Genomic DNA, 27,687 nt, shown 5'->3' on the forward strand with positions numbered 1-27,687 from the left:
CCAGAGCTGAGGGTTAGAACCTGGATCAACTGGTGAACTGGGACATTGCCCCCCCCCCCCCCCCCCCCCCCCTGTGCACCATGAAGGCCCTGGTCTGATGACGTGAACAGAACCACATCATCTTCAAAGAGCAGAGAAAAGATTCTCAGGCCCACAAACTGGACCTTCTTCTAACCCTGGCTGCACCTTGAGAACCTGTTCATGAAAATCACAGACGCAGACCGGTGGAGACTCATTAAGGTTATGTATGGACACACCGTACCCCCCACAAAACTCTTTGAGGGACAAGGTCATAAGCCTTCACCAAGTCAACAAAACACATGTAGACTATATGGGCAAACTCTCATGGTAACCCTGAATGGTGCACTATTCCAGGACCAGGATGGAATCTGGATCACTGCTCCTGGATCTGAGGTTACCCAGTCAGCCTGACCTCCATGTAACATTAAAGAGGCGTTTTAGCTAAAACAGCCAAACAATGTCAACATCTAATGACTTAAGTGTCTTGCTGAAGCTACGATAAGAGCTGTTGTCTGAACCAGAGGTTCTCTGTGGAACCATGACCGGAGCTAATATCTACTGACTATGAAACTGGGAGGAGGACAGCACTGGTGTCAGACTGACGATACTGGCTGATACCCCAGGTCAGGGTACTGGAATCTGTTTTCTGAGTGGAAACAGCTGGGTCCTGCATCACTGTGTTTCTCCCAGTGATCCACTGCTGAACAGTTGCTTATTGTTTGCTATCATGCCATCAGCCACGCTTAAAGGGCCAGTCTCACACAGTGTGAGCAGACACCTGATAAAAGCCTGCACCCTAAATGGTTTTCATAGAGCAGCTTTGACTCAGATGGGAGATTTAATCTGCTTTAAGCTTCCACATCTGACTGTGTGAAGCAGCCTATAGATTATCTTGATGCCCTCCATTTAAAACGGTATAGTTGTGGTGCGTTCACGGACTCTCTGACACTGTGTGTGTTTTCATAAGTGACAGAAAAAAACTATGTTTACTGTTCTGGGGCCGCTGGCGATGAGACAGGGAAGAGGGAGGGTGACGTAGAGAGGTGGGAGGGCGCCCAGAGACCTCTTCTGCTCGCGCCTCCTCGGGATGCGCTCGCGATGTACACCAATCAGAGAGAGAGAGGGAGAGGAGAGAGAGAAAGAGAGAGAGAGAGAGAGACGCAGCTCCCCTCAGCAGTAATTCATGTTCGTCAGTATCAGGGAGAAGTTGTCCTCTCGGTCTCCTCTCCTGCTGTTGCAGCTCTCTCTCTCTCTCTCTCTCACTCTCTCTCACACACACACACACACACACACAACACACACACACACACACACACACACACACACCCACAGAGGATCGGTTATGTGATGGGTGTTGGAGCGGAGCCCGGGAGAGCTTTCCTTCGCCAGGGAAGCGGAGTGATGATGAGGAGCAGGATCCTGCCGCTGACCGGGAAGTTCGCTCTCTACTTCAAGACGACGCTCAGCGGGGAATAAAGGACCCACCGGAGGGAAGACCCACCGGAGGAGCCAGCGGAGGATTAAAATTGCTATTTGGCGCGGGCTGTTTTCTGTTTTTCTTTTACATTGAGGCTGTTGCCACCGCTCTGGGTTCTGGTCTCTGATTGTGGTTTTGATGATGCTCCAGCTCACCTTCGGGTTGCTGCCTGACTGATGCGGAGGCTGCCTCCGGACCGCGGCTCCTCTCTGCACATATCTGGAGTTATTTGACCGTCGGGTAAACATCACATCCAGGTCAAATGACCGTCTGCTGTCCGAGCCGAGTGTGACGAGCCTCACTGTGACATGGAGACACCGGGACTCTGCGGCTTCCTCTATTACTGCTCTCTCTGTGTGTTCTGTGTGAATGGTAAGTGGACGGAGAGGAGGCGGGAGGGAGTTTAAATGACAGCTGTCCCCTGGTAGTGTTGAAATGAAGCCTGTGTATTTTATTCTGGAGGATTGGAACAGTGGAAAACACTGAAAAAAACACACATAATGACCCAGTTGTGCCCACGTCACAGCATCTGGACCAGGATGGAGTTCCATTATTTGATCAAATCAGCCCTGAGGCACATTGTAGGTCACAGGTGCTCCATTAAAACCACTTCAGTCTGTAAATCACAGTCAATGTGGTCCACAGGAGGTGGGGGTCTGCATGAGGGCCACCTTAGGTGTAGGCTGATGGAGGGTGTAGAAACAGTTTCATGTAGCCATCCTGCTCATTAATCTGTGCTTCTGCTGCCTGTTCCCCTCCATATACACCAAAGCTGCATTTACTGAGGTCCCTAAAGATGTGAGTGTGGGGGAGGGAGAGGATGTGGAGATGCCCTGCGCCTTCAAAGCTGTCAGCTCGGCGCCCATGTCTCTGGAGATCCAGTGGTGGTACCTGAAGGAGGACATGCCTAAGGATGTGCCCCATGAGCTGCAGATCAGCGCCCCGGCCAACAGAGCCAAGGTACCTGCACCCTTAGAACAGAACAGAGCAGCGTGTGCTCTTTAGTTATATAGCCTGCACATACTGACTGTTCCTGCTCACCTGAGCCACTACATCTTCAAAGCACATTCAGTTAGTTAGGAGCTGAAAATCTGATTCAATTTTGTCAGAGATGTCAGCTGCACTTGTAAACCTGCCAGAGATCAACATTTGCACACTCTGCATGTCCCCACTCTGCTCTGGTCTGTTTCTAAATCCACAGACTGCAAATATCTGAGCTGAGCCTGGTGCAGAGAGAATCTCTGAGCCTCAGCAGGTTCACTTCCTCTGCATGTTAAAACAAATAATCACCAGTGTTTGAAGCACTTTCTTCTCTAATCTATAAATCCATACGTCACATCCTGCACTTTATCAGTTTATCCCCACTGCATCATGTGTTTGTGACCTTGTCTGCACTGTTTGTTTGTCTGTACAATCGGGCCAGAGCATGGAGCGAGCATGTGCATTAGCCAGGATGCGGGGGCTACGGGTGTCACTCAGAATGCAGAGAGGGCACTTGTTGGTTATCAACACCATTACATTCCTCTCAGGTCTACTGCCTAAAAACCGCCATGATGGGAGAGTGAGGCAGGAAGCAGAGGGAATGACAGATCAGCCAGAGTTTTCTTCGGTGGTGTGAGGAGTCACAGTCACGTCTGTGGTTTACACACAGTCAGACAGGGAGAGAGAGAGAGAGAGAGGGAGGTTATCAATGGCGTCTTTCAGAGATGTACACCTCCAACTCTGCTCGTGCTGCTTGCTCTCTCCACCACATGAAATGAAGAATGTCGTGTTGTTGTCGTTGTGTGTCTGTCTGTGTGTGTGTGTGTGTGTGTGTGTGTGTGTGTGTATGTGTTAGTGATATAACAGCCACTGTTGTGTTAATGGATGAACATGTGATTCCTCTTTTCAGGTTGCTCCGAGGGAAGCCACAAAAATAAGTGTAAGTGTCCATTTTGTTGTCTGTTGATGTGAGCCGTGCACGTCCTCATGATTAAGGCAAAAATCATAATCACCGTTATTTTGATCAATCCTGAGATCATGATTATTTAACATGATTACTCACCGCACATTTATTGAACTTTAAATACAATTTAACTGAAAAACAAATAAAAAAATAAATACAAAAAATTAAATAAATAAAAAATAAATGTCTAAATATATACAATTAATTATATAGTATAAAAAATAATGAAAACATATAAGATCAGCTAAAACACATCAACCGTGGCAGCAGCTTGTTGATAGTAAAGCTAATATCAAGCACTCTCAAAAAAGAAAAAACATCGAATAAAAGAACAGATTTGTTGCGAAACAGAATGTGGCACAATAATAATAATAATAGTTTCAGCTCGATTATCTTGTTTTCATAATCGTTGGAAGCCAAAATCGTAATCAAAAATAAAATTTGATTAATTGTCATGATCTAACTGTGATCCAGGTGTTTTATGAGCTGGTGGAGACTGAACCAGTGTGTGTGACTCTCACCAGTCTGGATAGAAGGTTTTTGCTGCTCAGTGTTTTAACTGGAAATAAACTTAGACTCATTACTGATCCTGTTTAAACATTTATACACATTCGTCATTTAAAACATCCCTGATCACTTTTCTTTAGCCCTCCGTTGTCGGTTCATCATGTCTTCATAACTGTGAAGGAGCGTGTATGTTCAACACCCTGTGTCAGACTGAACTTTGATAATATGATGAATCTGTGCTGTTACAGCTGCCCTCATTATGGATAATTGAGCTCTGTAGGAGCTAATGTGTTGGTCTGCTGAGCAGCTAATACAGGAGCATGAGTTGGTGCTTTTCTGACGCTGGTGCCTCCACTTCCACCTCCGCTCATAAAACACGCAGCTCCCCTTATTAAGCCGGTGATGAATGCATCCTAAAACTGACCGCTACGTGTTACGTTCTCTGTGTGTCAGTGTTTCCTCTTCTCTCTGCACCCAGACTGTGCGTGTGCAGGGCAACGCCATCTCCCACCGCCTCAGTCTGTCCAAGGTGAAGAAGGAAGACGAGGGGGTGTACGAGTGCCGTGTGTCTGACCTGTGGGCCGACGAGACTCAGGAATTTACGGTCCACGCCGCGCTACGCGTCATGCCAGGTGACGGCATGGTGGCAGAGGAGGCCGTGTCGCACATCCAGAACCGCTGGCCGCTGAGGAACGCCAACACGGCCCTGGGGGCGGGTGCGGCGGGGAGGGCCACCTCAGAGCCCAGCCAGGGCCTGGCGGGAGGTCCGAGGCTAGGGCAGGGGAAGCAGCGGGTGCATCAGCCCGGACTCCTCCCCTCCATCTCCTCCACCACCACCACCTCGGTGGCCAAGTCGTCGGCCTCGCCACTGCCAGGGAACGCAGCCATCCTCCGCCAGCAGCACGGAGCGGGTGAGTGAGTGGGGGGTGGGTGGGTGTGTGTGTGTGTGTGTGTGTGTGTGTGTGTGTGTGTGTGTGGGGGCGCAGAGCCACAGTGACCCCGAGTGGTGGTAGAAGGGGGACCCACCTGAGACTTCAACACACAGCTCAGCAGGAGTTACAGTGTGTGTCTCAGGGTTCAGCCGTCTCTTGTGAGTTAATAACATCCGGTTGATGCATCTATCCTGGAGTCCGTCCTCAGAAATAAGGGACAGAGACACAGAACACAGAGAACACATTTAAGTTATGTGTAACATTAGCTGTGCATGACAGCTTGTTATATTATCACTTATCATAAAAACGACATCTGGTGAAATAACATTTTTCCTTGTCTGTAAACTCTGAAGATTTGGTGTTAGCTCTGTGTGACATCATGAATCCTCCTACATTCATCGACACATTCACACTGTGTGTATGAGCTCATCTTCCACACCTCTGTCACACTTCTAAACCTCTTTCAATCAGGCGGCATTTAGCCTGACTCCTTTGTGAATGTGTAACATCTATTATGACGACTTCTGCCAGAGGCTTGGCAGATGGTAGGGGAGGGGTGGGAGCAAGAGGGGTTGGAGGGTTGTAATCTACCTCCCCATTGCTCTTCTCCTGCCCCAGTTCCTTTCAATGAAGTGAACTTGTGAATGGTGGTCGACTGATTTTTATGTTGTTGTTTTAATCTATACTTCATGACATAACATATGTTTAATGTGAGGCATTGTTGGGTTTAGATCAGAAACATGTTGACCTCGAGAGGAGACGCTGGTGACAGAGGAGATTCAGGTCAACGTTTACATCAGGGTGCAGAGTTAACGTACAGGGCTCAAACTTTTTCACCTTCACTAAACTGTCCTGAGGCTTGTTTTTGTTTTGTTTGTCTGTTTGTGTCTGCTGAAGCTGATTACCTCACAATGCCAGAGATCAGTTAATCAGCCGACAGGTTAATTGATCAACCGCTGCCTGTGAACAATTAACACTCATCAAAGTCTAGTGGCTGGTCAGATGTTCTGCTGATATAGAGAGAGGTCAGTCAGCTGGTGGACTGAGACATGCAAACACCATGTGTTGATATGAAGTGTGTCTGTGACTCGTTGACCTTTATTCCACATGCTGGTGTTGTGTTGCTACAGTAACAGTGGTGTCAAAAGTCGTGTGGATGTTGGAGATATTACAGTTGATCTCTTTTAAAGGCCTGAAGTCACAGCTCTGATCAGTCAGTCAGAGGCTCCTCACAGGGATGTGGCTGTGTCACCTTTTATTAGACTGTGTGTGTCTTTGTGTGTGTGGTGAATAAATATTAGTCATAGACTTGAGCACTCATAGCTGCCTACCAGACCCACTGCTGAAACCATCCAGATATATCAGCAACTTTATATTTGTGACAGATTTATCACAAGTATATAAACATGCTCCTGATCTTTTCCAGCTGTTTTTATATAATTATGACAGTTACCAGCCAGAACATCGGACTTTGTCTTCATTTGCAAAAGTATCAATGATGATCACATAAGAAGATTTGCCTCTGTTAAATATATACAGTATAATATGTATATAAGTAAGTAATGTGTGCTTCAGTAACTGCAGACACGTGGAAACAGTGTTCAGTTTAATCAGGACAGGTACTAATAACACAGCTGCTCTGCAGACAGCTGCATCTGCTCCAGGCTTTGCAGGTCTAATGAGGGAAGCCCTGTGGTGGAGTCCAGACACATGTTGGTGCAGTGAAATGAAAAATACAGGATCTGACCACAGGAACAGTCTGTGTTGGTTCAAACAGACCCACCCAGCAGACTGGCCACCAGCAGACCGACCTCTGACCGGGCCAGATACACACCAAAACCAGACCTGTCTATCTTTGGACTCAGTCCTCCTCCCTCTGTGTCTGTGTAGTCTTCAGTAAGCCCCAAACCAGAGACAAACCAATGATTAACAAAGAAGTTGTGAGGTCATGTGTCCACTGTTCATTTATGTAACCTACATCTGGTGGTTATGTTGTGGATGATTACTGATGCAGCACATAAAACCTCACAGTCAGAGGCTCCACATCCATCACTGCTCTCTGTCAGGCCTGACTGTTAATGCCTCTGATTGTTTCAGAGTCACATGGGTCCTTGTTTTAGTTTTTAGTGTAGTATATTAGTCAATATGGACCAACCTATTTCCCAGCAGACACTTCTGTCAAAACATGAACCCTCATGCTCCTGTGTTGTGATTTGATTCGAGGTTAAGAGACATTTGTTGGGAATGTTCTTAGCAGGGAAATCTCAAAAAAGCCATGTTTAAAGAGTTTGTTGTCTGACTCGCTTAACACCCAGCCAATCTCTTGCTCTATGAGCCTCCAGCCTGTTCCAGTCTCTGCTAACCTGCTGGCTACTCCTGAATCAGCTAGCTTCAGGCCTGTTAGCCACCAGCCTGCTTCCAAGGACACTAGCTTTCAGCCTGCTAACGTACTGCGTTCAAGACAGTTAGCTCATGGAGACCCTAGAAGGAAACATGGGTCTCGGAGGCGTTGACCCCTCAAGCGGACCCAGTACCGCAGAGATTTAGCTGGCCAGTGCTGTGATCAACGCCCACACAGGCCTAAGGTCAGACCCTCAGTTTGCTCTCTTGACCGACGTTTCGCCTGTTCCTGAGTCTGTTCCTGAGGTTTCCGTCCTGGCCTGTCTGTTCTTGCATCGGAGGTTGCAGCCTATGTTTTATCTGTTCTTGAGCTGCTTCTTCCATCAGGGGTCCTAGCCGACGTCTCGACATCAAGTCTTCTCCAGATATCCAGTCGGCGGCCCAGCCAACACCAGCTCCTGATCTACAGTCGCCACCTCCTGATCTCTCGGTGGCAACCCGGCTGATCCCTGCTCCTGATCTCCAGTCAGCTGAAACCCAGCCTAACCTCAGGCTGCCTGCCACCTGCCCTGCACCCTCTCCCGACCTGCAGCTAAATCTTCTGGTGTCAGCCACCTTTCTGGACCTCCAGCATTGTTGCCAGCCTCCAGAATGATATATATGATTTATATATACAGTATATATAAATATATTTTTACTGTAAAAAAAGAAATACGGGAGGACTGTGACCGACTGGAAACACAAGCAGAATCAAAGTTAAGCTTGTGTTTCCAGTCGGACACGGACCTCCCAGACCAAGCCTACTGCCGGAGAACATTACTGTCTAATACTTTCACATTCATGTAAATAAAAAGCCAACAATGGAAAGCAAGTGCAATTTCAAATGCATTTATTGAACAACAGGCACTTTATGGACTTGTGTACTATATTGCTTAACACATAACTCTTAACCAACAACCTAAATCATAAATTCAAAGTTAAAATAAATATGTTTTGATAAAATAAATAATAAATTAAACTTAAATTACAGCATTTTAAGCCCGCAGTTTCCCTTGGAAAAAAACAAAATAACATTACACGATGGTGAGCTGTGAATAAAAGTTCAACTTAATGATGATGATAATATAAATAGGTTAAGTTAACAAACTAGTACTAGCAACAACATTAAGTAATTGTCCATACCTTAAGCCTTTTTAGTAGACATGAAGTGGATTAATTTACTTATTCTTGTTTAAAAGAAAAGCATATCCACATGTTCAAGTGACAACTGAGTGCGGAGGCGATTTAAAATTAGTCCCGCTGTTGAGAATACTCTTTCGGCTGGTGTGGTGTGCGAGTAGTGAAACGCTACTCGAATAATGACGTCAACAACGAGTACTCTCAAGTACTCGTACCCATCCCTACTTCTCATTGCCCAGTCCTTGGGCTGTTCCCTTTATATCCTCAGCTCCATTCTTCAGCTCCCTGTCCACTTGAGCCAGTCTTCAGCAGGCTGCAAGCATGGTGTTAAAACACGAAGATCTATTTACAGTGAAAGTGATTCATGGACCAGAGGCTTGTGATTTATCTTCACAAAGTTACATTTTACTGTTGCTACCAGTCAGAGCGGTTTTAGTGATTTACAGATGAAAACTCATCAAACTAAACAGCAGCTTGTAATTTGTATTTCATTGACTTTATATTCAGCATGTTACAGGTTCACACATTGCAGTGTTATTGAGTTTAGCCCACTGCAGCAGTAGCTTGTATAGCCTGACTGCAACCCGCATTAGTTTGTACCTGTGGACAAGAAGTCACATCAAGTCACACGTGTAAAATATAATATTTAAAATATTAAAAATTGTTAAAACTAAAAGAGCCACAGCCTGAATGTATCTACCAGTTATCATTCAAGTAGCATTTAAGTAGATAGTGCAGCACAGAGCTGTGTGGTGTTTAAATAAAGATGGGACAAGTATTTCCAGGAGACGATGAAAAGCACCAACTAATTTAGAGGCAGACAAGATGGAATGATTATACTCAGAATAGGCATGACCAACTGAAAACCTCTGACTGTATATGAGTATCCAGGTTACACATGGCCCTTCTCTGCAGATCAACAGTTTGTTAGCAGTCAAATGAAAGAGGAAGCAGAGAACATGTGGAGTATAAACAGTAGATCACAGGGACGAGCTGTCAGACTACTGAGGTCTGAATAAGCAGCTCTGCTTCATCTCCGCTCCCCCCACTTTACCCCCCAGTCGATGCCTCCTTGTTTGATGAGTTCACTGAAGCATGTTACAGCCTCCACGGCTTAGCTGCTTCATGTTTAAATCTGTTTTAATTTTAGCTCAATTAATAACACAACCCGTGTTCAGATTCTCACTTTAATCCATCTGATGAAGCAGTTAACGAAGGATCATCCATGGGCTCTGTCTCACAATGGCCCTCAACATGTTGGTTGGATTAAAACGCTTCACTGTAATCATAAAAAAATTGACACTGTTCATTTCAGCTGACTACAGAGCTAACAGAGCACTACGCTGGCTTCACACCAACTCCCAGATGAAATGACTGAGTCCACTCTGTATTTGCCCCAAGCTTCTTTTTATTGACTTTGCAAATCATGAAGAGACTTAGTGGGTTTTCTTATCACCAATGAATAAATATACTGTGGAATTAGAAAGTTTAGACCTAACAAATCTAAGGGACAAATCTTAACTTAATCTTAACTAGCTGTTGCTGTACATATAAAAAGAAATATTTAAAAATGTACACCTTACTACACCTCTGACACAAACAAACATACACAAAATTAAAAATGGTTTTGAGTCATTGATCCACTGGGTGAGGATTTTGTACACATCACCAATGGACTAATATCACAATGCTTCACCTTGTACATGGGTGTTAGGTAAGAATGCCCACTCTCCCCTTTGTAATTCAACATCTTGAGGGAACAACTTGCAGCAGCCATTCATCAAAAAATAAACATCACAGGAATCGAAACAAAACATTTGTCCACAAGATCAGCCTTTACGCCGACGACATTCTACTTTACCTGCAAAACCTTTCCTACTCATCACCTGAAGCATCCAACTCCCAAACACTTTCTTTAAAATCACAGACTGCACCATTAACTGGTCCTAATCCACCATTCTCACAATATCACATATTTATGTCTCAGTATATCTCATAGGGTGTCTGAGTCATTCCCTACTTCAATCCACTACTCAAAACAGTAGAGGACAACCTTCAACGATGGATGCATCTACCAATATCGCTCACAGTCAGATTCAAAATGACCATACTACCCATGATAAACAACTGATTCTCAATGATTTGCATCAAGCCCCCACCCCCTGGTTCAAATCTGTAAACTACATCATCTCAAAACTCTGTTTTTGTACTTGAAAAACAGGACCAGCTACTTTATCAAAATCCGAAGTCACTCCATCACACACCATCCTTGTTTCAAAAACCCCAACTCTGTTGGTTATTTGGTGAAATTTCCACCAAGCTGTCAATCTCACCTACCAGAAATACCATCTGGAACACTCCTTAATGAACAGAAATCCAATGAGCTTTCACATCCTGTATTAGTAGAGGTATCAGGTGTAGAATGATCGAGGGAAGGCTTTTCTCAGTTTAGCTCGGCTTTATTCTCGGCTCTCAACATACAGTTTGTAGCAACCAACATACAGCATTCGTGGGCTTTTTTCTATGTCCCCAAAAGCCTCCCACCTGCTACTGTAAAACGTCCCTGTCGTAAAACTGCCGTGCCTGTTAACATTACTTCTGCCTTATGAAACCAGATATGACATCACCCCCTTTTATTTTCTAATAACACAAGGTGCGTATAACAGCATTCAATAAACCATGAGAAACAATATATTAGCCAGAAAATATGTCAAATAGGCTGTCTTTACAACATAAAATGTATCTTAACATCCTGGTAATGTTACTTCTCTAGTAAACACATTCACCCTGTAAACGTTTCTCCCATAACTGTAATAGTTGTAATCATGCCATTTCAAAACTCAAAATGCAATTTCTTTGACTTATAACTCAACAAATATTGTAACATTTATGTCACTTTTAAATTCAACCAAAGCACCGCAATATTAGTGTTGCAATTTTCACAATCAATTTGAACAATACAATCAGTATACATTCCCCCCCCCCCCCCCCCCCAAAGGCTCTATGAAAGATATTTCAGTGTTTGTCTACAGGACTAGCCTGTCGACTGGTTTGTACACCCATCCAGCTCTGGAGCGAAATCGTCCTGGTGTCTGTGCAGTGGTGTGTGTGAGGGTCGTGACCTCACCCGGGGGTCACCCAGGCCTTTTCCTGATTAAACTTGGTGAAGACTGCGTCTCCTGGTCGAAGTGGTGGAAGAGGTCTGGCTCTGTGGCGGCGGTTGTAATAGAAAGCTTGTTTCGCCTTCTCACCGGCATCTTTTTGTTCAACAGTCTTTCTGTTGGGCCATTTGGGTCGAAGATTCTTCTCCAGTGTAGGGAGTGTTGTTCTGATCTTTCTCCCCATTAAGAGTTCTGCTGGACTGACTCCTGCGGTGGTGCAGGGAGTTGATCTATAGCACATGAGGGCTATTAGTGGGTCTTCTTGGTGGAGGATTCTCTTTGCAGTCTGTACTGCTCTCTCTGCATGACCGTTCCCCTGAGGATGGTGGGGACTTCACGTTATGTGTTTGAAGTCTAGCTGTCTTGCCAGCTCCTGAAATTCTGCGCTGGAGAATTGAGGGCCATTGTCACTTACCACCTCATCCGGGATACCAAACCTTGAAAAAGTTTACTTTAAGTAACCCGAGTGCTGGTAGTGGATGGTAGGTGAAGCACCTCCAGGAACCGTGAGTAGTAGTCCGATATGACAAGGTAGTTGTTTTTGTTGTGTTCGCAGAGGTCGAGAGCTATTCTTTTCCATGGACGATCGGGCAGAGGCGTAGAGATGAGCGGCTCTTTTTGTTGGGCTGGCTTTTGTTCTTGGCAAGTGTGGCATGACATCACTGTATGTTTCAGTTCTGTAAGTCCTGGCCACCAAACTGATGACTTTGCCCTGTCTCAACACTTTGTTAGCCCCTGAAGTCCATCATGTATTTTCTTTAAGATGTCGGCTCTCAGTGAATGTGGAATGATGATCCTTCTCCCACGTATGAGCAAACCATCAGCCTAACCCGATAACTCGTTTTTCACCTTCATGTATGCTCTGACCTTCACTGGGACATTTCCACTATATTCTGGCCATCCTCCTCTCACAAGTTTGATGACAGACTGCAGTTCACAATCAGCTGCGGTGGCCATTTTGATGTTCTCCATTCTGCTTGGAGATGCTGGGATGCCCTGTATCACTGTGGCTACATAGCACTCCACCTCACTATGTGCATCCGTCACTTCTTTTGTGTAGGTTTGTGGGCTTCGGGACACAGCATCAGCAATGAGTAGATTTTTTTCCAGGCACGTATTCTGCCACTGGTTTGTACCTCATGAAATGCATTAAAAGACGTTGACATCTCAAAGGGACGTTGTCGAGACTCCGGTTGTTGATAAGCGGCACGAACGGCTTGTGATCCTTCTCAAGCCTGAACTCATCCAAGCCGCATAGATACTTATGGAACTTTTCACAGGCCCACACTCCAGCCAGACACTCCTTCTCTATCGGGGCATAGCATGTTTCAGCTTTAGATAGAAGCCTGGAGCAGTAAACTATCGGTTTCCACTCTTCTCCGTGGAGCTGGAGCAGTACAGCTCCCAGTCCATAACTGTTGGCGTCTGCAGACACAGTTGTGGGCTTCGTGACGTCATAAAAGGCAAAGGCCTTTGTCAGCATCTTTTTAATGTCATCAAAAGCTGACTGCTGTGAGTGCCCCAGCTCCAGATGTTTTTGCTCTTTAGAAGCTCTTACAACAGTTGGCCCACTGTTGCAAGGGCTGGGACAAACTTTCCAAGGTAATTTACCATACTGAGGACTCTTTTGAGCTCCTGCACATTTTCGGGCGGCGGCAACTGGTGAATAGCCTTAACTTTGTCGGGGTCGGGCCTGACCCCTGGTTGGTCAATAAGATGACCCAGGAAGCGTGGTTGGCTCTGCCTGAGGGAGCACTTCTCCTTGTTGAGTTTCAAGCCTGTTGACTCGACACGCTGCAGTACCTTCTCGAGTCGGGCATCATGTTGCTCCATTGAAGTCCCATACACTAGAATATCGTCCATAAAGACTTCTACGCCTTCCAGTCCCTCCAGAGTCTCCAGCATCTTCCGCTGGAAGATCTCTGGTGCACTTGTTATTCCGAAAGGTAATCCCTTAAAACATTACCTCCCGAATGGTGTATTAAACGTTGTCAGCTTACAGCTGTCTGTATGCAGTGGAATTTGCCAGAATCCACTGGTAGAATCCAGGGAGGAAAACACGGTTGCACCGCTCAGCTTGGCTGTTACATCATCGGGGGTCGGCAGAATGTAGTGTTCCCTTTTAACTGACTTGTTCAGTTTTGTCAGATCTACACAGATCCTGGCTTTGGCAGTGTTCTTTTTCAGAACTGGAACCATGGGTGCACACCATTCAGTAGGTTGTGTCACCCACTCGATGACCCCGTTGTTCTCCATCCTTTTCAGTTCCTCTTTTACTTTCTGCAGCATGGGAAAAGGCACACGACGTGCAGTGTGCACAGTGTGTGGTACAGCATCATCCCTTAGCTTGATTTTGACTGGTTCAGTTTTAAGTGTGCCATGCTCACCGTGAGCTTGCAGATGTAAGGTGTTGGGTTTTACTTCATTTACTCGCCTCACCAGATTCAGCCTTACCGATAGAGACCGGCTGAGTAGATTGTTGACTCTGTGTCCACGGACTACGTAGGCTGTGAATGGGTAATCTTTCCCTTTGTGACTGACCCTTGCCTTGAAACGGCCCAGACACAACAGCTCTCCTCCAGGGCTTTCCAGAGGGATGTCGGGTGGTTCTAGTGTCCTCTCGGGAGTGAGTGTGTGAAATGTGTCTTCACTTATGACAGTGACATCAGCTCCTGTGTCAATTTTGAAGTCCATTGGAGTGGAATCCACTTGTATCTGCACAGTCCACTGTTCACTCGTCTCATTAGCATCACACACTGAGCCAAAAAGTAAGAGGTCTGCTCGGCCCTCTCAGTCTCTGTCACCTCATTCACTGACCTGCTGCTGCGACATACTCTAGCCCAGTGTCCCATTTTATGACAGTTATGGCATGTAGCTTTCCCTGCAGGGCACTTTTCATTTCTGTTATGCTGTGTTTTCCCACATTTTCCACATTTCTTATCATTTCCCCCCCATTTTATGTCTTTTGACTTGCCCTGTTGTTGCTGCTGTGGTCTCCAGTTTGTGTTTTTTCGTTTAAACTGCACCTCCTGCACTGATCCGACAGTGTCTCCCTGCAGGCTTACTTGTGCTGCGACTTCCTCCGATTGTCTGACAGTCTGTATCGTCTGCGCTAGCGTCAAGTCCGCCATTAGCTGCAGCTTGCGGGAGAGCTCTCTGTCCAGTATCCCGACCACAATACGGTCGCGGATATTCTCCTCCCTGTTTGCACCAAACTCGCAGTGCTCTGATAGATCGTACAGGGCTCGGATAAAACACTCAGCTCTTTCCCCTGGCCGCTGGACTCGCAGGTGAAAACATACCCGTTCGTGGATGATATTCCTCCGCGGAAAGAAGTACTCGTCAAACTTCCCCACCACAACGGCAAAGTCATTACGGTGTCCGTCATCAGTAAACGTGAACGACTTATAAATGTTTTCTGCCTCGTTGCCCATCGCATAAATCAGGCAGCTCACCTGCACTTCTCCGTCGTCTTTGTTAAGCTTAGTAGCGAGTCTGTACCGCTCGAAGCGTTGTTTCCAGTCCGGCCACTCTGTCGGCTTATCAAAGGGAAAGTTTGCTGTGGGGTTAAACTTCGCCATTTAATGTTGTCCGTCTTCTGTCTTTGTTTCTTTGTGTGTCGAAACACTTCTGGCACCATGTAGAATGATCGAGGGAAGGCTTTTCTCAGTTTAGCTCGGCTTTATTCTCGGCTCTCAACATACAGTTTGTAGCAACCAACATACATGTTCGCAGACTTTTTTCTATGTCCCCAAAAGCCTCCCACCTGCTACCATAAAACGTCCCTGTTGTAAAACTGCCGTGCCTGTTAACATTACTTCTGCCTTATGAAACCATATATGACATCACGCACCTCTTCTATCTCTCATAGAGAAAAGATTGTGTTGAAGCTCGGATCTGGGGAAGCATACAAATATATTTCTGCTGCATTGAAGGTTCCCAAGATCCCTATGGCCTCCACCATTTTTGCATGAAGAAGTCTGGAAAAGTCAACACTCCTCCAGAGCTGGATCTGGACTAACTAAGACATCAGGGAGAAGGATTTTTGGAGTGAGGAGACCAAGAACCTGATGGTCTCTCTGGCTGAGATCCTGTGTGGGGAAACTTCTAGAAGGACAACCATTGCAGTTTCCACTGATTTGGGCTTTATGGCAGAGTCCAGACAAAGCTTCTCCACAGTGACAGTTTGTAAAAAAGCAGCTAAAGGACTCTGAGACTGTGAGAAACCAGATTCTCTGGTCTGATGAATCCCAGACTGAACTGTTTGGTATTAGTTCTAAGAGTCATGTCTGGAGGAAACCAGGCACCGTTCATTACCTGAACAATACCATCCCTACAGTGAAGCATGAAGGAGGCAGCATAAGGCTGTGGGAGTGTTTATCAACAGCAGGGATAGCAAGACTGGTCAGGATCGATGGAAGGCTGAACGTAAAGTACAGAGAGATCCTTAATGAAAACCTGTTCTCAGGACCTCAGACTGGGCTGTATCTTTACCTTCCAACAGGACCATGACCCTCAGTTCACAGCCAAGAAAACACAGGAGTAGCTTAGAGACAACTCTGTGAATGTCTTTGAGTGGACCAGCAAGAGTCCTGAACTGTACCTCATCAAACATCCGGAGAAACCTGAAAATGTCTGTCCAGTGCCGTCTCCATCCAACCTGACAAAGCCTGAGAGGACCTGCAGAACAGCAGAAAATCTTCAAATCCAGATGTTCAAAGGTTGTGACGTCAGACCCAAGAAGACTGGAGGATGTAATCACTGACAAAGGTGCTTCAACTAAGTCCTGAATAATATATGTCTGAATACTTATGTCAATGTGAGATTTCCATTTTTACTTTTTCATTAATTTGCTAACATTTCTAAAATTCACTTTGTCATTATGGGGGATTGAGTGTAGATTGATGAGGGAAATGTGAATTCAAACAAATTGAGCATAAAGCTGCAACATAACTATGAAAACAGTGAAAAGGTCTGAAACTTTCTGAATGTAGATGACTCAATCTGGAAATGAAATTGAGTTTTTGAGAACTGTCTGATTATCAAATTTGTACTGAGGAAACTATTTGTTAATTGAAATGGATTTTACTTGAGTAGAATACAGCCAATGTAAATATGAATATGACATGCTCCTGATGAATATAGCTGTGGTATGTCTGATCGTCTGATCTGAGTCGTTGAATGAAGTGTTGGTCGGACAGGCTGCTGGTGTCTGTTACACACTAAATCAAAAACAGTTGAAGTGGTTCACTAACAATTTCCTATTGAAGGAAGAACCCAGAGGAATCCTTCCTGGACATTTTGTTCTCTGTTTCCCCTGAGTTGATGTGAGTGACAACAGATGAAGGTTAAAAACATGACAAAACTGAAAGATTATGTTTTGCTCGCTCTCACCTTCTTATCCTCAGTATTAACAGCCAGTGTTGGGGGGGGGTGGCATCTGTCACTTTCCTGTCATCTGACTGAGTGACAGAAACAATTAATATATTCGGGCATGGGGGGATGTAAGCTGTCAGGTGTCACATTGCCTCTCATTTCTCATTTGATGTTTTGTAGCCTTGCCTAGTAACTGATAAGTCTGCCCCTCCTCTCCCTGTCTGTCTGTCAGTATGCTCTGTGCTGCATTCACTGTCACCTTGTAAAGTTAGGAAACCATCCCTTGACCAACTTGTACTTACAAGGTGTTTGTACTCAAATGCTCGTTGTTCACTGCCACAGCAACATCATCGGCCAGTTCTGAAAACAATGAGAACATTAATGACAGAATGAATTTAAAATACATGTCTGACAATGGTTGGATATTTGATTGTTGACCCCTTCAGAAAGTGCCAGCAATCAGTTTCCACATCCAACAGCATCATGATGATTCATGTGTAGTGGTGTCTGTGTCACCTGATGAATCTCAGTCCAGTGTTCCCTCTCTTTTAGCTCTGTGTTTGGTCTCCACCAGCTCCTGATGGAAATATCTGGCTCTTTAGCTGCTGAATGTTCCACGATGTTACAGTTACAGTGAGTCTACTGTATGAGGTTACAGGCTGAAAGATGCTAAAACAATTTGTTGAGCTGGGTGCAACTGCAGAGTTAGGTGATGCTGACGTTACATCATTGTCATTGTCAGTTGGATCTATTTATTTATTTGGCTATTTTTATTTTAGCCAAAGGTAAAATATTGATTAGCACATCTTTAAAGCTACACTGTGGTTTCTGACCACTGGTAGTGCTGTGGAGTTTTTTTTCAGGTCTCATCACCAGATACAGATACAGGGTGTGTCAGTTCAGGGGCTGCATCCTTTCAGAGGCTGCAGAGATTGTGTCAAAGTAGCATGACTAGGCTGTCCCATTTCAAAGGCTCCTTCAAATGCGTCCTTTTCCTGGGCACTAAAGGCTCCAACAGGCGGATCCATTGTGGCTCAACCTATCCCACGATTCACTGCATGTCAGTGATGACTCGCTTTTCAAATAGGAAATAAGGTGGTGATTTCTATAACCATGTGTGAGATGAACACATCTTTGCTTACACACACAGACCTGTCTTATTGTGATTACTTTTTGATTTGTTTTATGAAGCACTTTGATGAGGTTGAATTTTAATTATCAAGATTAAATAATTTTCTACTTTTCCTTAAATGCTTGTTGTAAGTAGCTGAAAGGTGTTTTATGACTGCAGTACATTATGGTCCACGGAGATGATCCCACCCTTGTCTGTCATTTCTCTGTTAAAGGATTTGGTTCAGATGTTTCTGTGGTGATGAACAAAGGGGGAACTGAAGCTCTTATCCATGTAGTGATTATTTGGCTCACTCATATGACCTTGGGGAATAAAAGAGAAGTTTATCCATTGGTTTGTCTTCTGTTGGTCCATTTATGCCTCTTTCAACCTTTTTGGGTACTTCCTGTGCATTGCTTTGTCCTACCAATGTTTCTGCAGGTGCTGCTGTCCCTGGTGTTTCGCTCTCTGCATAACTCATTTGCTGTACATGCTAGTTGCCTCATTTTCTGTTGGTGATCTTGATGGAGTAGATCTGATGTTTTATCATTCAGACTGGGAGTTACTTGGTTTTGTCAGGTATGTATCTAGCCTGAAAGTGTCTTGCAAGTCAGATCATGTTGGACTGGACCTCGTCCTACTGAATCTCCTGGTAGTTACAGCCTGTGTACATCTGCTTTTGGTAGGTGCATCTTCTCCAAGGTCAGCATGTTACTTGTCTTGATATTGTTCAGTTTCCAGTTGATGATGTTGAAGATGTACACCAGTACAGGTATCGCTTTTCAGTACCATATGCACTCCCCTGTAGTACTCGTTCCAGATCTTCTCCTTCATGTTTGATGTTTCTTTCATTCACTCCCAAGTTCTTTTTTGTGCCATCTTGGTCTAGCTCCATAATCATGGTGTACATACCAAGGTCTAAGTTTGCAGACTTTGTTCAGGCTTCCTCTCTTGAACGTTTTGGCACACTTGTTTATTCTGAAATCCATCTTGATATTGTTGCTCAAGGTCTTCACAATGGTGAGTAGATCCTTCTGCTGGTTGTTGATAAACAGTTGTTTCATTCTATGATTGGTACCTGTAGCTGCTGTTGTTCAGTAGGTTGCTGAGTGGTGATAGTGCAAAGCAGAAGAGCAGTGGTGAAATGCCCTTGGAAGATTCTGCTTCTGATGTTGATTGGTCTCAATGTTAACGACCTGTCTTCATGGTGGAGAGTCAGGGTTGGTGCATTTCACCTCTTCGCCCTTGTCCAGTTAATCATGTTGTTGTCTTCCCCATGTTCACCCTGTAATTTATTATTTATACGTGCATTTATTGTTGAAAGTTAAAATGTTTGATATCACTAAAACAAATTATGAGTACTTGTAATACAAACAGTTTTTTTTATTTCATCCCTGTTTATCTAGAGTCATATAAAATATGAACCATTTGTCTGAAATGTTGTCATAATTGCTGTGTGAAGTCTTGAGTTAGGGCTAAAAAGTGTTTTGTGAGGTCACACTGACCTTGACCTTTGACCTTTGACCACCAAAATCTAATCAGTTCATCCTTGAGTCAAAGTGAAAATTTGTGCCAAATTTGTTACTGAGATATCATGTCCACAGCTCTGGCTGTCACTGGCGCAGAGGGTTAATAATGTGTTAATGTACATTTACAGGTACAAATGCCTAAGTAAATGTGGTCCTGTTTATCTTTTGACAAGGCCGACCTCATACAGGTCGGCCTCTGTCACTACTGTCCTCATATATATATATATATATATATTGTATTTATAGGGATGTACAGAGAAGTGTCACAAGGTCAGAGCTCTGTAACGAAAACTGAGCCAGTGCAGCTTCAGGAGCATGAATTAAACTTTGTGAATGTTTCAGACAGTGGAGATTAAAATGTCACAGTCAACCACATCTGAACACAAACGCCCTGACAGCAGAGTTTGTCCTCTCGGCTGATGTAGAGTCATCATGGCAGACGTCTCCACGGCAGTGTCACACCGTGGCTCTTTTCCTCTCTGAAGGGAGCTCACTGTTGGTTTGAATCCTCCAGGACAAAAGAAAAACAGGCAGCAGTATCTGAAGCAGCGCGTTCTGGGTTGTAGATATATGTGTTTTATACTCTAACCCTGACACTGTAATGATTTAAAATAATAGTTGTGAAAAATACATCTTATGTGTAATTAAAAATGCTTGAGTAAACTGTGCAAACTAAACATATAAAGCAGAGTAAATGATGGTCAGTTTTCTTGGGCTATTTTATCCATGTATTTGATAAAGACATTAGAGACAGACAGGAAATACAGGGAGAGGGAGGAAACGCAGCAAGTGGTCTGGATGGCCGGGAGTCGAACCAAGGGCTCACTGCTCAGGGCGTTTGAGCCCATGTGGTACGCATCCTGGCCATTTGGTGATGATGTCACCCTTTTTTATTCAGTTTTAGTCAATAGAGAAAAAATCTACAGGACTGAATGACCCTGACCTCTGTGGTAATGAGGTCATTTAAGGGCTTTGTGCTGTCCCACCTCAAAGCCTTCAACAACCCACTACTGGACCCCCTCACAGTTCACAGGAGGTCTACAGAGCCAACAGAGCCAACAGGTCTGTAGACCTCCCCTCACTGCCCTGCTACAGTCCATCAGGACCAAAATGTCACACAGCAGACTGCCAGAGACTAACACTGACCCACACACACATACATATTTGTATTATTTTTATATTTTTAAAGATATATTTTTTACCATTTTTTATTGTAAATATTTGATTGAAAATGTTTCTATTCCTATTCTATCTAATCAGCTACCTGAACTGCAATACTTTATCTTTCTTTATATTTTTTCTTCTCATCATGTTTATTGTTATGAACCAAAAGCACCAAAAGCAAATTCCTTGTATGTGAAAACCTGATCCTGATTCTGTGTTTACTTGTTGGACGAGACAAACAGTGAGCTGTATGAAGGTTACTGAGGACGAATTTTTACTAATGGTAGGTGAAATTCCAGTTATCATCTCAGATTTACAATAGAGGAATTAAATTGACTACATCAGTCATGTTACAGAGGAAATATATGTGTGGTGTCTTCTCTCCAGCAGCAGCAGCTCACATGTTCAGCTGTGATAAAGGCTCAGATCAGCTTATCAACAGATTACTGTGCAGGCAGTTCTACTGTCTTTACTGTGACTCATTCCAACTTTATTTATGAGCACAGATCATTCAGAGACATGACTTTATACAAAGCCTTCTTCTCTCACAGTCCGGCTCCTGTTGTCTGACTCGGTCCCCGTCTGTCAGGTGAAGTGTAGATGCTGCTGTGTTGACAGATGGAGTCAGTACAGATAACACAGGGAGGTCACACAGGGTCACACACACCACTATTAGATAAGATGTGATGATGTCACATGTGTCAGTCTGCTGATTGGGTGGAGTGGTCTTTGGTAACCCGTCAGCAAGAACACCAGCTTGCTTGGTGCACCGCTCTGCTGATAGAGATGGTTCAGGCTGATCAGGACCCTGGACCAAGAGCTCACGTACAAGGACCCTCAAGTCTGTGAGCCATTTAGGAGACAGCAGGTGCTTCGTCTACCTGTCTGCCACACCTGTAATAAAATTACAGCCAGCTCCTCCTGAGCAGAGACATGTTCAAATCTGGTAAAATAAAAGAAGTCAAGAGTGATGCAGGGACAGGAACTGGTTTTCAGGGTTCATGATTCTAACATGAATGTTTCCTGTCTGTGTGGAATTTCAGTCTAAAAGTATTTATGTCAGCTGAGAGGATTGCCATCTTATACCAAGTTTACACGTAGAGAGGCATTTAAAAGAAGAATCTGAGTCACCAGGTTGCTGTTGATTTCCAGCCTAAGTTCTCTGTTTATCCAGTACGTGGTCTTCAACACTCAAACTATTCACACACACCACACTGCAGTCAACACACCACCTGACCCTTGTTATCATTGGATTTAATACACAACTGTTTTTCTTTTACTAGTTTTAAAGAACGTTTTTCTCTCACCGTAATCCTGTCTAACTTTGGTAGCTTTCTCTTTTCTACCTATTCTACAACTTCCTCTCTTTCCACTCAGGTTGTAATGAGTGGGGTAATTATGTGAGCTGTATGCATTTGGGTAGGACAGTAGAAATAAGGCTCAGTGGACATTTTAAATAAATGTCTCCTTTTCTTGGGTAGTTAACAGTGATTTATTGGAGGGTCTGTGTGTGATACTAGGTGACATGCTGAAAGGTTTTCCAGCTTCAGGTTTATATGAGGTCTGACTTATATCCTCAACTTCTGGGTCATCCAGCAAAATACATCGTACCACTACAACAACTAAATCTGATGTTGTTATTGAGTGAACACACCTCACCTCACCTTACCTCACAGATAAATGTAGGACTGTTGACCTGCTGACTCAGGACAGGGAGTCTAATCAGGAGAAACCAGAACAGCTTTGGGTCGGTCCAATCTATTTGGGGGGGGTTTACATGTAGCAACATGATTAAATCACTGTTTCATAGTACTGTACTCTAAGTACAGTTTTGAAGTACTTGTTCTTTACTCGAGTATTTCCATTTTATGCTACTTTATCCTTCAACTGCTTCACCTCAGAGGGAAATATTGTACTTTCTACTCCACTACTTTAATGTTACAGCTTTATCTACTAGTTACACCCCCACACCCCCTCCAATCAGTTGAATCACTCCACCACATGTGATCAATCAAAAGAACAAAACAGCAACAAAAAAAGTTACACTCTTATTTCACTAGAAATGTTTAAAAGACTGTACTTATGTATCTACAATCACACATTCACGTGCTTTTCTTAAATGTGAAAGTGTATGTCTGTGAATGATCTGTGTATCTATTTTAATTGCCTCTTTGTGCGTCTCTGTCAATGTATTTGTACATGTCATTTTTTGTACACAGGTCTCTCTTGAAAAAGAGATCCTGATCGCAATGAGACGACCTGTTTAAATAAAGGATTTCATAAAAATAATAATGATGATAGTAATTACTACTAATAAAAAAACTCAGGTGGAGTTACTTGTCTAGAAAACTTTAAAAAAAACTTAAAACTCTACTTTAATTTGTCTAAAATGAAGAAACCACAGTTTAAAAGATGACTCAGAGTTTGGAGTGACGACTCCACTCATTCATGATCCGTCTCATTTATGATCAGTCTTTATTAACACGATGAAACCAGACTTTCAGAACTCTGTTGTCATCTTCTTCTTCCTGTCTCTCTCTTCTCTCCAGGCTGCAGCGTGATGAGCACCATGGACCCCCTCCTCTGCATCACTCTCCTGTTCCTGCATAAGCTCCTCCCCTTCCTGTTGGCCCACTGAACAGACTTTAACCAAAATTATGTTGACCTGCAACATTCTCACTTTCTATACCAAACAGAAACCAAGCAGCAGTCAGTGCCCACAGAAGGAGAGAGGCTCACATTAAATGGATGTATGCCGCTGCAACACGTCACTGCAGAGAGTGAGAGCAACACAACACCTGACGGAGGAGACCAGGTAAAACAGAGGAGGAGGAGGAGGAGGAGGCTCCTCGGACATGAGGCTACGTGAATGTCGTCAGAGAAGAGTGGAGAGGAGACGTGTTCACAGTAACGGTGGAGCATCACTAACGGCCTGTACAGCGCTGCTTCCTCAGACACGCCACACTCACATTTCCTTCCAGCGTCTCCACTGTGAATCCTGTTCATCTGACAGCACACATCACCGCAGTGTGTGTGTGTGTGTGTGTGTGTGTGTGTGTGTGTGTGTGTGTGTCCTACTGATGATCTGAACACACTCACTGTCAATAGTTATGAGGAACACATGACGGCCATGTTGTTTTCTTTGGTTTGATCCATGTCAGTCAGTATACAGAGATACTGTGCATCAAGTGTGTTAGTCTGATGTGTGTCAAGTCCACCCCCATCCCACACCGCGCACACACACACACACACACACACAGTTTCGTTCTGTGTTCCATCATGTAAACAATAATCAGCTCATATATTTTGACTGAGATAAGTCACTTGACCATAGTTGTTGTTAATCACATCAATAATGTTTATTTTTATTAAATCTCTGGTGATCAAAGTGACATTTCATTTCTATGAGACAGAATGATTTATTGGTAACAGCTCAGATGAAGATTTATTGTTTTTGTAATAAAAGGTAGATTTCAAAGGCGTTGCATGTTCATGGATTTCTTTCAGCACAGGATTATACACAACAGGAAATATACAGGAAATGACTCACATTAATCCTTATTACCTGCAGTCGTCCACACAGACGACGGCAGCCTCAGAAAGGACCAGGCCTTGTTTAGATTTCCAGGAAGTTTGGTCTCAATAGTCATCAGTTCTAATATTTCATGACCTCTGATTAATGCTCCCATCAGGCCAAAGATCAACCAAAGAAATAAGTTTGTATTTGTATTATCATGAAGTTTGTCCACATTTATGCTCAGCAACTATTTTAAAGCTCCATGTTTTCCTTGTCGTCTGTGTTTTATTCGAAGTGTTGATCCATTGGTTTTAAGAACTAAAAGGTGTAGTGTAGTTTTACATCTCCTCTCTCAGGCTTCTCTCTGGAGCTCTAGTAACAACAGTCAGTGAGCCAATCAGAAGAGAGGAGACTCTGAGCCTCTCTTCTGTGTTTCAGGTTTAACACTCAGAAAAACCAAATCCTGCAAGGTTGGATGGATGGTGGGCAGGGCTTGGGCGTGGCTGAGCACTGCTTTGTTGTGACATCACAAAGTTCCAGAAGTCCTGACGGCTGGTTTTAAGGCTCAGTTTCTGAACACAGGCTGTGAGCATTTCTCTGTGGACTGAGGCTTTGATACTTTCACTGTATTAATATAGAAGCTAGACCTGCTTTATAATCAAACTACACATGGACATCTACCTTTAGACTATATGGACATTTAAAGTATAAATTATTATCAACATATGGTCATGGTCATAATTAATTAATCCCACTAACACACAATTTTGTCCTACACTTCACCAGACTCTCAAACCTGTGATAAATCACTTGTTGCAGACTGATGAACATCACCTGCTCATGAGGAGCTGCACATCAGGAGAAAGTGACAGTCATGTATACTGAAGCTGTTGTGTTGACTTATACCAATAAAACCATTTAAATCACCTCTCAGGTACAAGAACCAGTCCAGTCCTACAAAAGAGCCACATATACGACTGATTTCAGCGATTTAGTGTCATTAATATCATTGTATAAACAAACCTCACAGGTCCAGACCAGTTCTACAAATCTTGAACAGACTGACTGATCCCACAGACTCCAACCTGACCGCAACTGGACTAAAACCAGATCTGGTTCTGGAACCAAATAGCATATATGGCTTCTAACACAAACTTAATATTCAACAATCTCATGGACAGAGGTTTGGGACATTCAGTATTTTAGTTCTGACAAACAAGATAATAACGCTTCACTGGTTTTAATGGGATATAACTTTATGTTAAATCACAGCAGCATCATGTGAGCTTTAAAATCCATGCCCACACTGGATGATCCAGAATGTGGTGTAGTGTATGGTCTGAGTGACTGAACTGGTGTCCAGGAGTCCAGGTCCAGAATGAGTCAGCTGGTCTGCAGGGTGTGTTTAGATCTAGCTCCCAGTGCTGGTTGAAGATGAAGACAGGAGTATTGTCTTGTACAGCCTGTGAGAGCGTCATTCAACATCCTGGCTGGGAGATCAGGAGATAATATGACGAGTTGCTGAAACATGAATTAATAAGACAGATAGAGATCTGAGCAGGCAGCTGCCCGCAGCTTTACACTAAAACTCCATTTCCACGTCTTCTGATCCAGCTCTCAGATTATTCCACAGCCAGAGAGCAGACATGGTGTCAGACCGAGTCGCTGCTGAATTAATCTCATCTCAGCGAGGCCGAACGAGGCTACAGAATGTGACTCACCTGGACCTTACATAAGCCACGGTGTGTCCTGTTGAATATCATTCAGATACCACGACCTGAGGGTTTCACCTCACCCCATCTGTGCCACTAAAAATAGGAACAACAGACAGCCTTACACTGATATATCATACACACCAGTTCATAGAAGCATTGACAGGTCAGTTCTGTTCTCCTCCATCTCAATTGAGTGTCTGACAATATATAAAATAAATGAACACAACACAGGAGGGCAGATGATGATGTGATACATTTACCTACTGACAAGAACAAAGAGAAAGACCCAGGACTGACTGTGTCACCATCATTTACAGTAGCAGAGACACATCACTGATGTTGAGCAGATTATTAATATGATTATTGGTGATTGGCTGTAATAATTAGCTGAGTGTATCGCTTATTAAGGGTGTGCAAAACAAACATCAATTAACATTAGATTGCAGATCTATCTCTAGAGATTCCAAATCGATTCATAAATTCCATAAAATTGATTCATACATTTTTCAGTCTTGTAACAGCGCTGGTTTACATTTTTTCCTGACATGAATTCAGCTCGCCAGTCCTAAAGATTGCACCGTCTCGGTTTCCGCCCAGATACTACTCCTTGGCGTGAGCGAGAAAAAGTGCAGTGAGAGTGATGGAGAGACAATTTGCGAGCAATGGAAAACATAAAGGAGAAAGGAATTCAACCTGCCTCATCCTCATTGAAAGCAAGCATTTGGATGTATCTCGGATTCTATAACCTTGAGGGGATGAAGGAGCTCGATAAGACCCATGCCATACGCAGGCTCTGCACCACTGACTACACTACAATCACTACAAACTACAGGACTCACATGGTCATCCAGAGATTAAAGACGTGGATGAATGACAACCTAGCATAGTAAGTCGACCAATGCACTCTGCATCAATGTCATAAACTTCCTGTCATGGTTTGACGTGACGGACAATTTCTGTTTGGACTTTATGTTGATTTCCTGATCTACTGTATATTGAAATTACTTCCCTTGTGTGTATTTAGTCTCTGTGCTCCCTGTCAGTTTGTTGGATATAGTGATCCATGTACTCAAGTTTGGATTGCTTGCTCCCATGCTCCATGTGTTTTTGGATTTCCTGGTTTTTGTACCTGTTACTGGGTGTCCACCAGTCTTGCCTCCATTTTGAGTTCTGTCAGTAAGATACTTTTTGTTATTAAAAGACCTTCTTCCACCAACCCCCTTTTTGTGTTAGCTGCATTTGGGTTCAGTTTTTCCAACAAAATATGACACTTCCAGCCAACTCTGAACAGGCAAAGAAAATAACACAGTCCATAGCCTATTTCATTTCCAAAGTTCTGCACCCCTATAGCATTGTTGATAACGAAGGCTTCCGGTACATGATACACACTGTTGAGCCCACGTATGCTATAAAGCATGAGAAGAAGGTTAAGGTCACAGAAGCCTTGCTGAAATCAACAAGCGTGTGTTAACATGTGATGCGTGGACATCAAGAGCAGTTGAGTCTTATGTCACTTTATTGACGACAACTGGCAAATTGAGCCTTGTGTTTTACAAACTAGAGTAATGAATGAAAGCCACACAGGAGCACATCAGAATCAGATTTTTCAGACTGTTGCACAGGAATGGCAGCTCACAACCCTGACCTGGTCGTAGTTCCACCTAACACCACAAACATGATAGCTGCTACAAAACTTCAGACACGTTAAGTGTT

General features: G+C 43.9%; 1 protein-coding gene across 1 annotated transcript; it reads left to right on the forward strand.

The window, feature by feature from the left end:
* The first annotated feature begins 1,153 nt into the window (after window positions 1-1,153).
* Window positions 1,154-27,176, forward strand: vstm2b (V-set and transmembrane domain containing 2B). The gene is made up of 5 exons (XM_056384314.1): window positions 1,154-1,870; window positions 2,271-2,458; window positions 3,390-3,419; window positions 4,429-4,861; window positions 23,292-27,176. Exons 1-5 carry the CDS (start codon window positions 1,807-1,809, stop codon window positions 23,378-23,380), a joined length of 804 nt encoding a protein of 267 aa, XP_056240289.1. The 5' UTR covers window positions 1,154-1,806; the 3' UTR covers window positions 23,381-27,176.
* The last annotated feature ends 511 nt before the right edge of the window (window positions 27,177-27,687 follow it).

Source organism: Seriola aureovittata, chromosome 1 (genome assembly GCF_021018895.1).
Source record: "Seriola aureovittata isolate HTS-2021-v1 ecotype China chromosome 1, ASM2101889v1, whole genome shotgun sequence".
NCBI lineage: Eukaryota > Metazoa > Chordata > Actinopteri > Carangiformes > Carangidae > Seriola > Seriola aureovittata.

Bases quoted from the DNA above. Each gene is read 5' to 3' on its own strand.
- vstm2b (XM_056384314.1), top strand. From the start codon at position 1,807: ATGGAGACACCGGGACTCTGCGGCTTCCTCTATTACTGCTCTCTCTGT. The intron at 1,871-2,270 runs GTAAGTGGACGG...TATACACCAAAG, and splicing joins CTGTGTGTTCTGTGTGAATG to CTGCATTTACTGAGGTCCCT. The intron at 2,459-3,389 runs GTACCTGCACCC...TCCTCTTTTCAG, and splicing joins CCCCGGCCAACAGAGCCAAG to GTTGCTCCGAGGGAAGCCAC.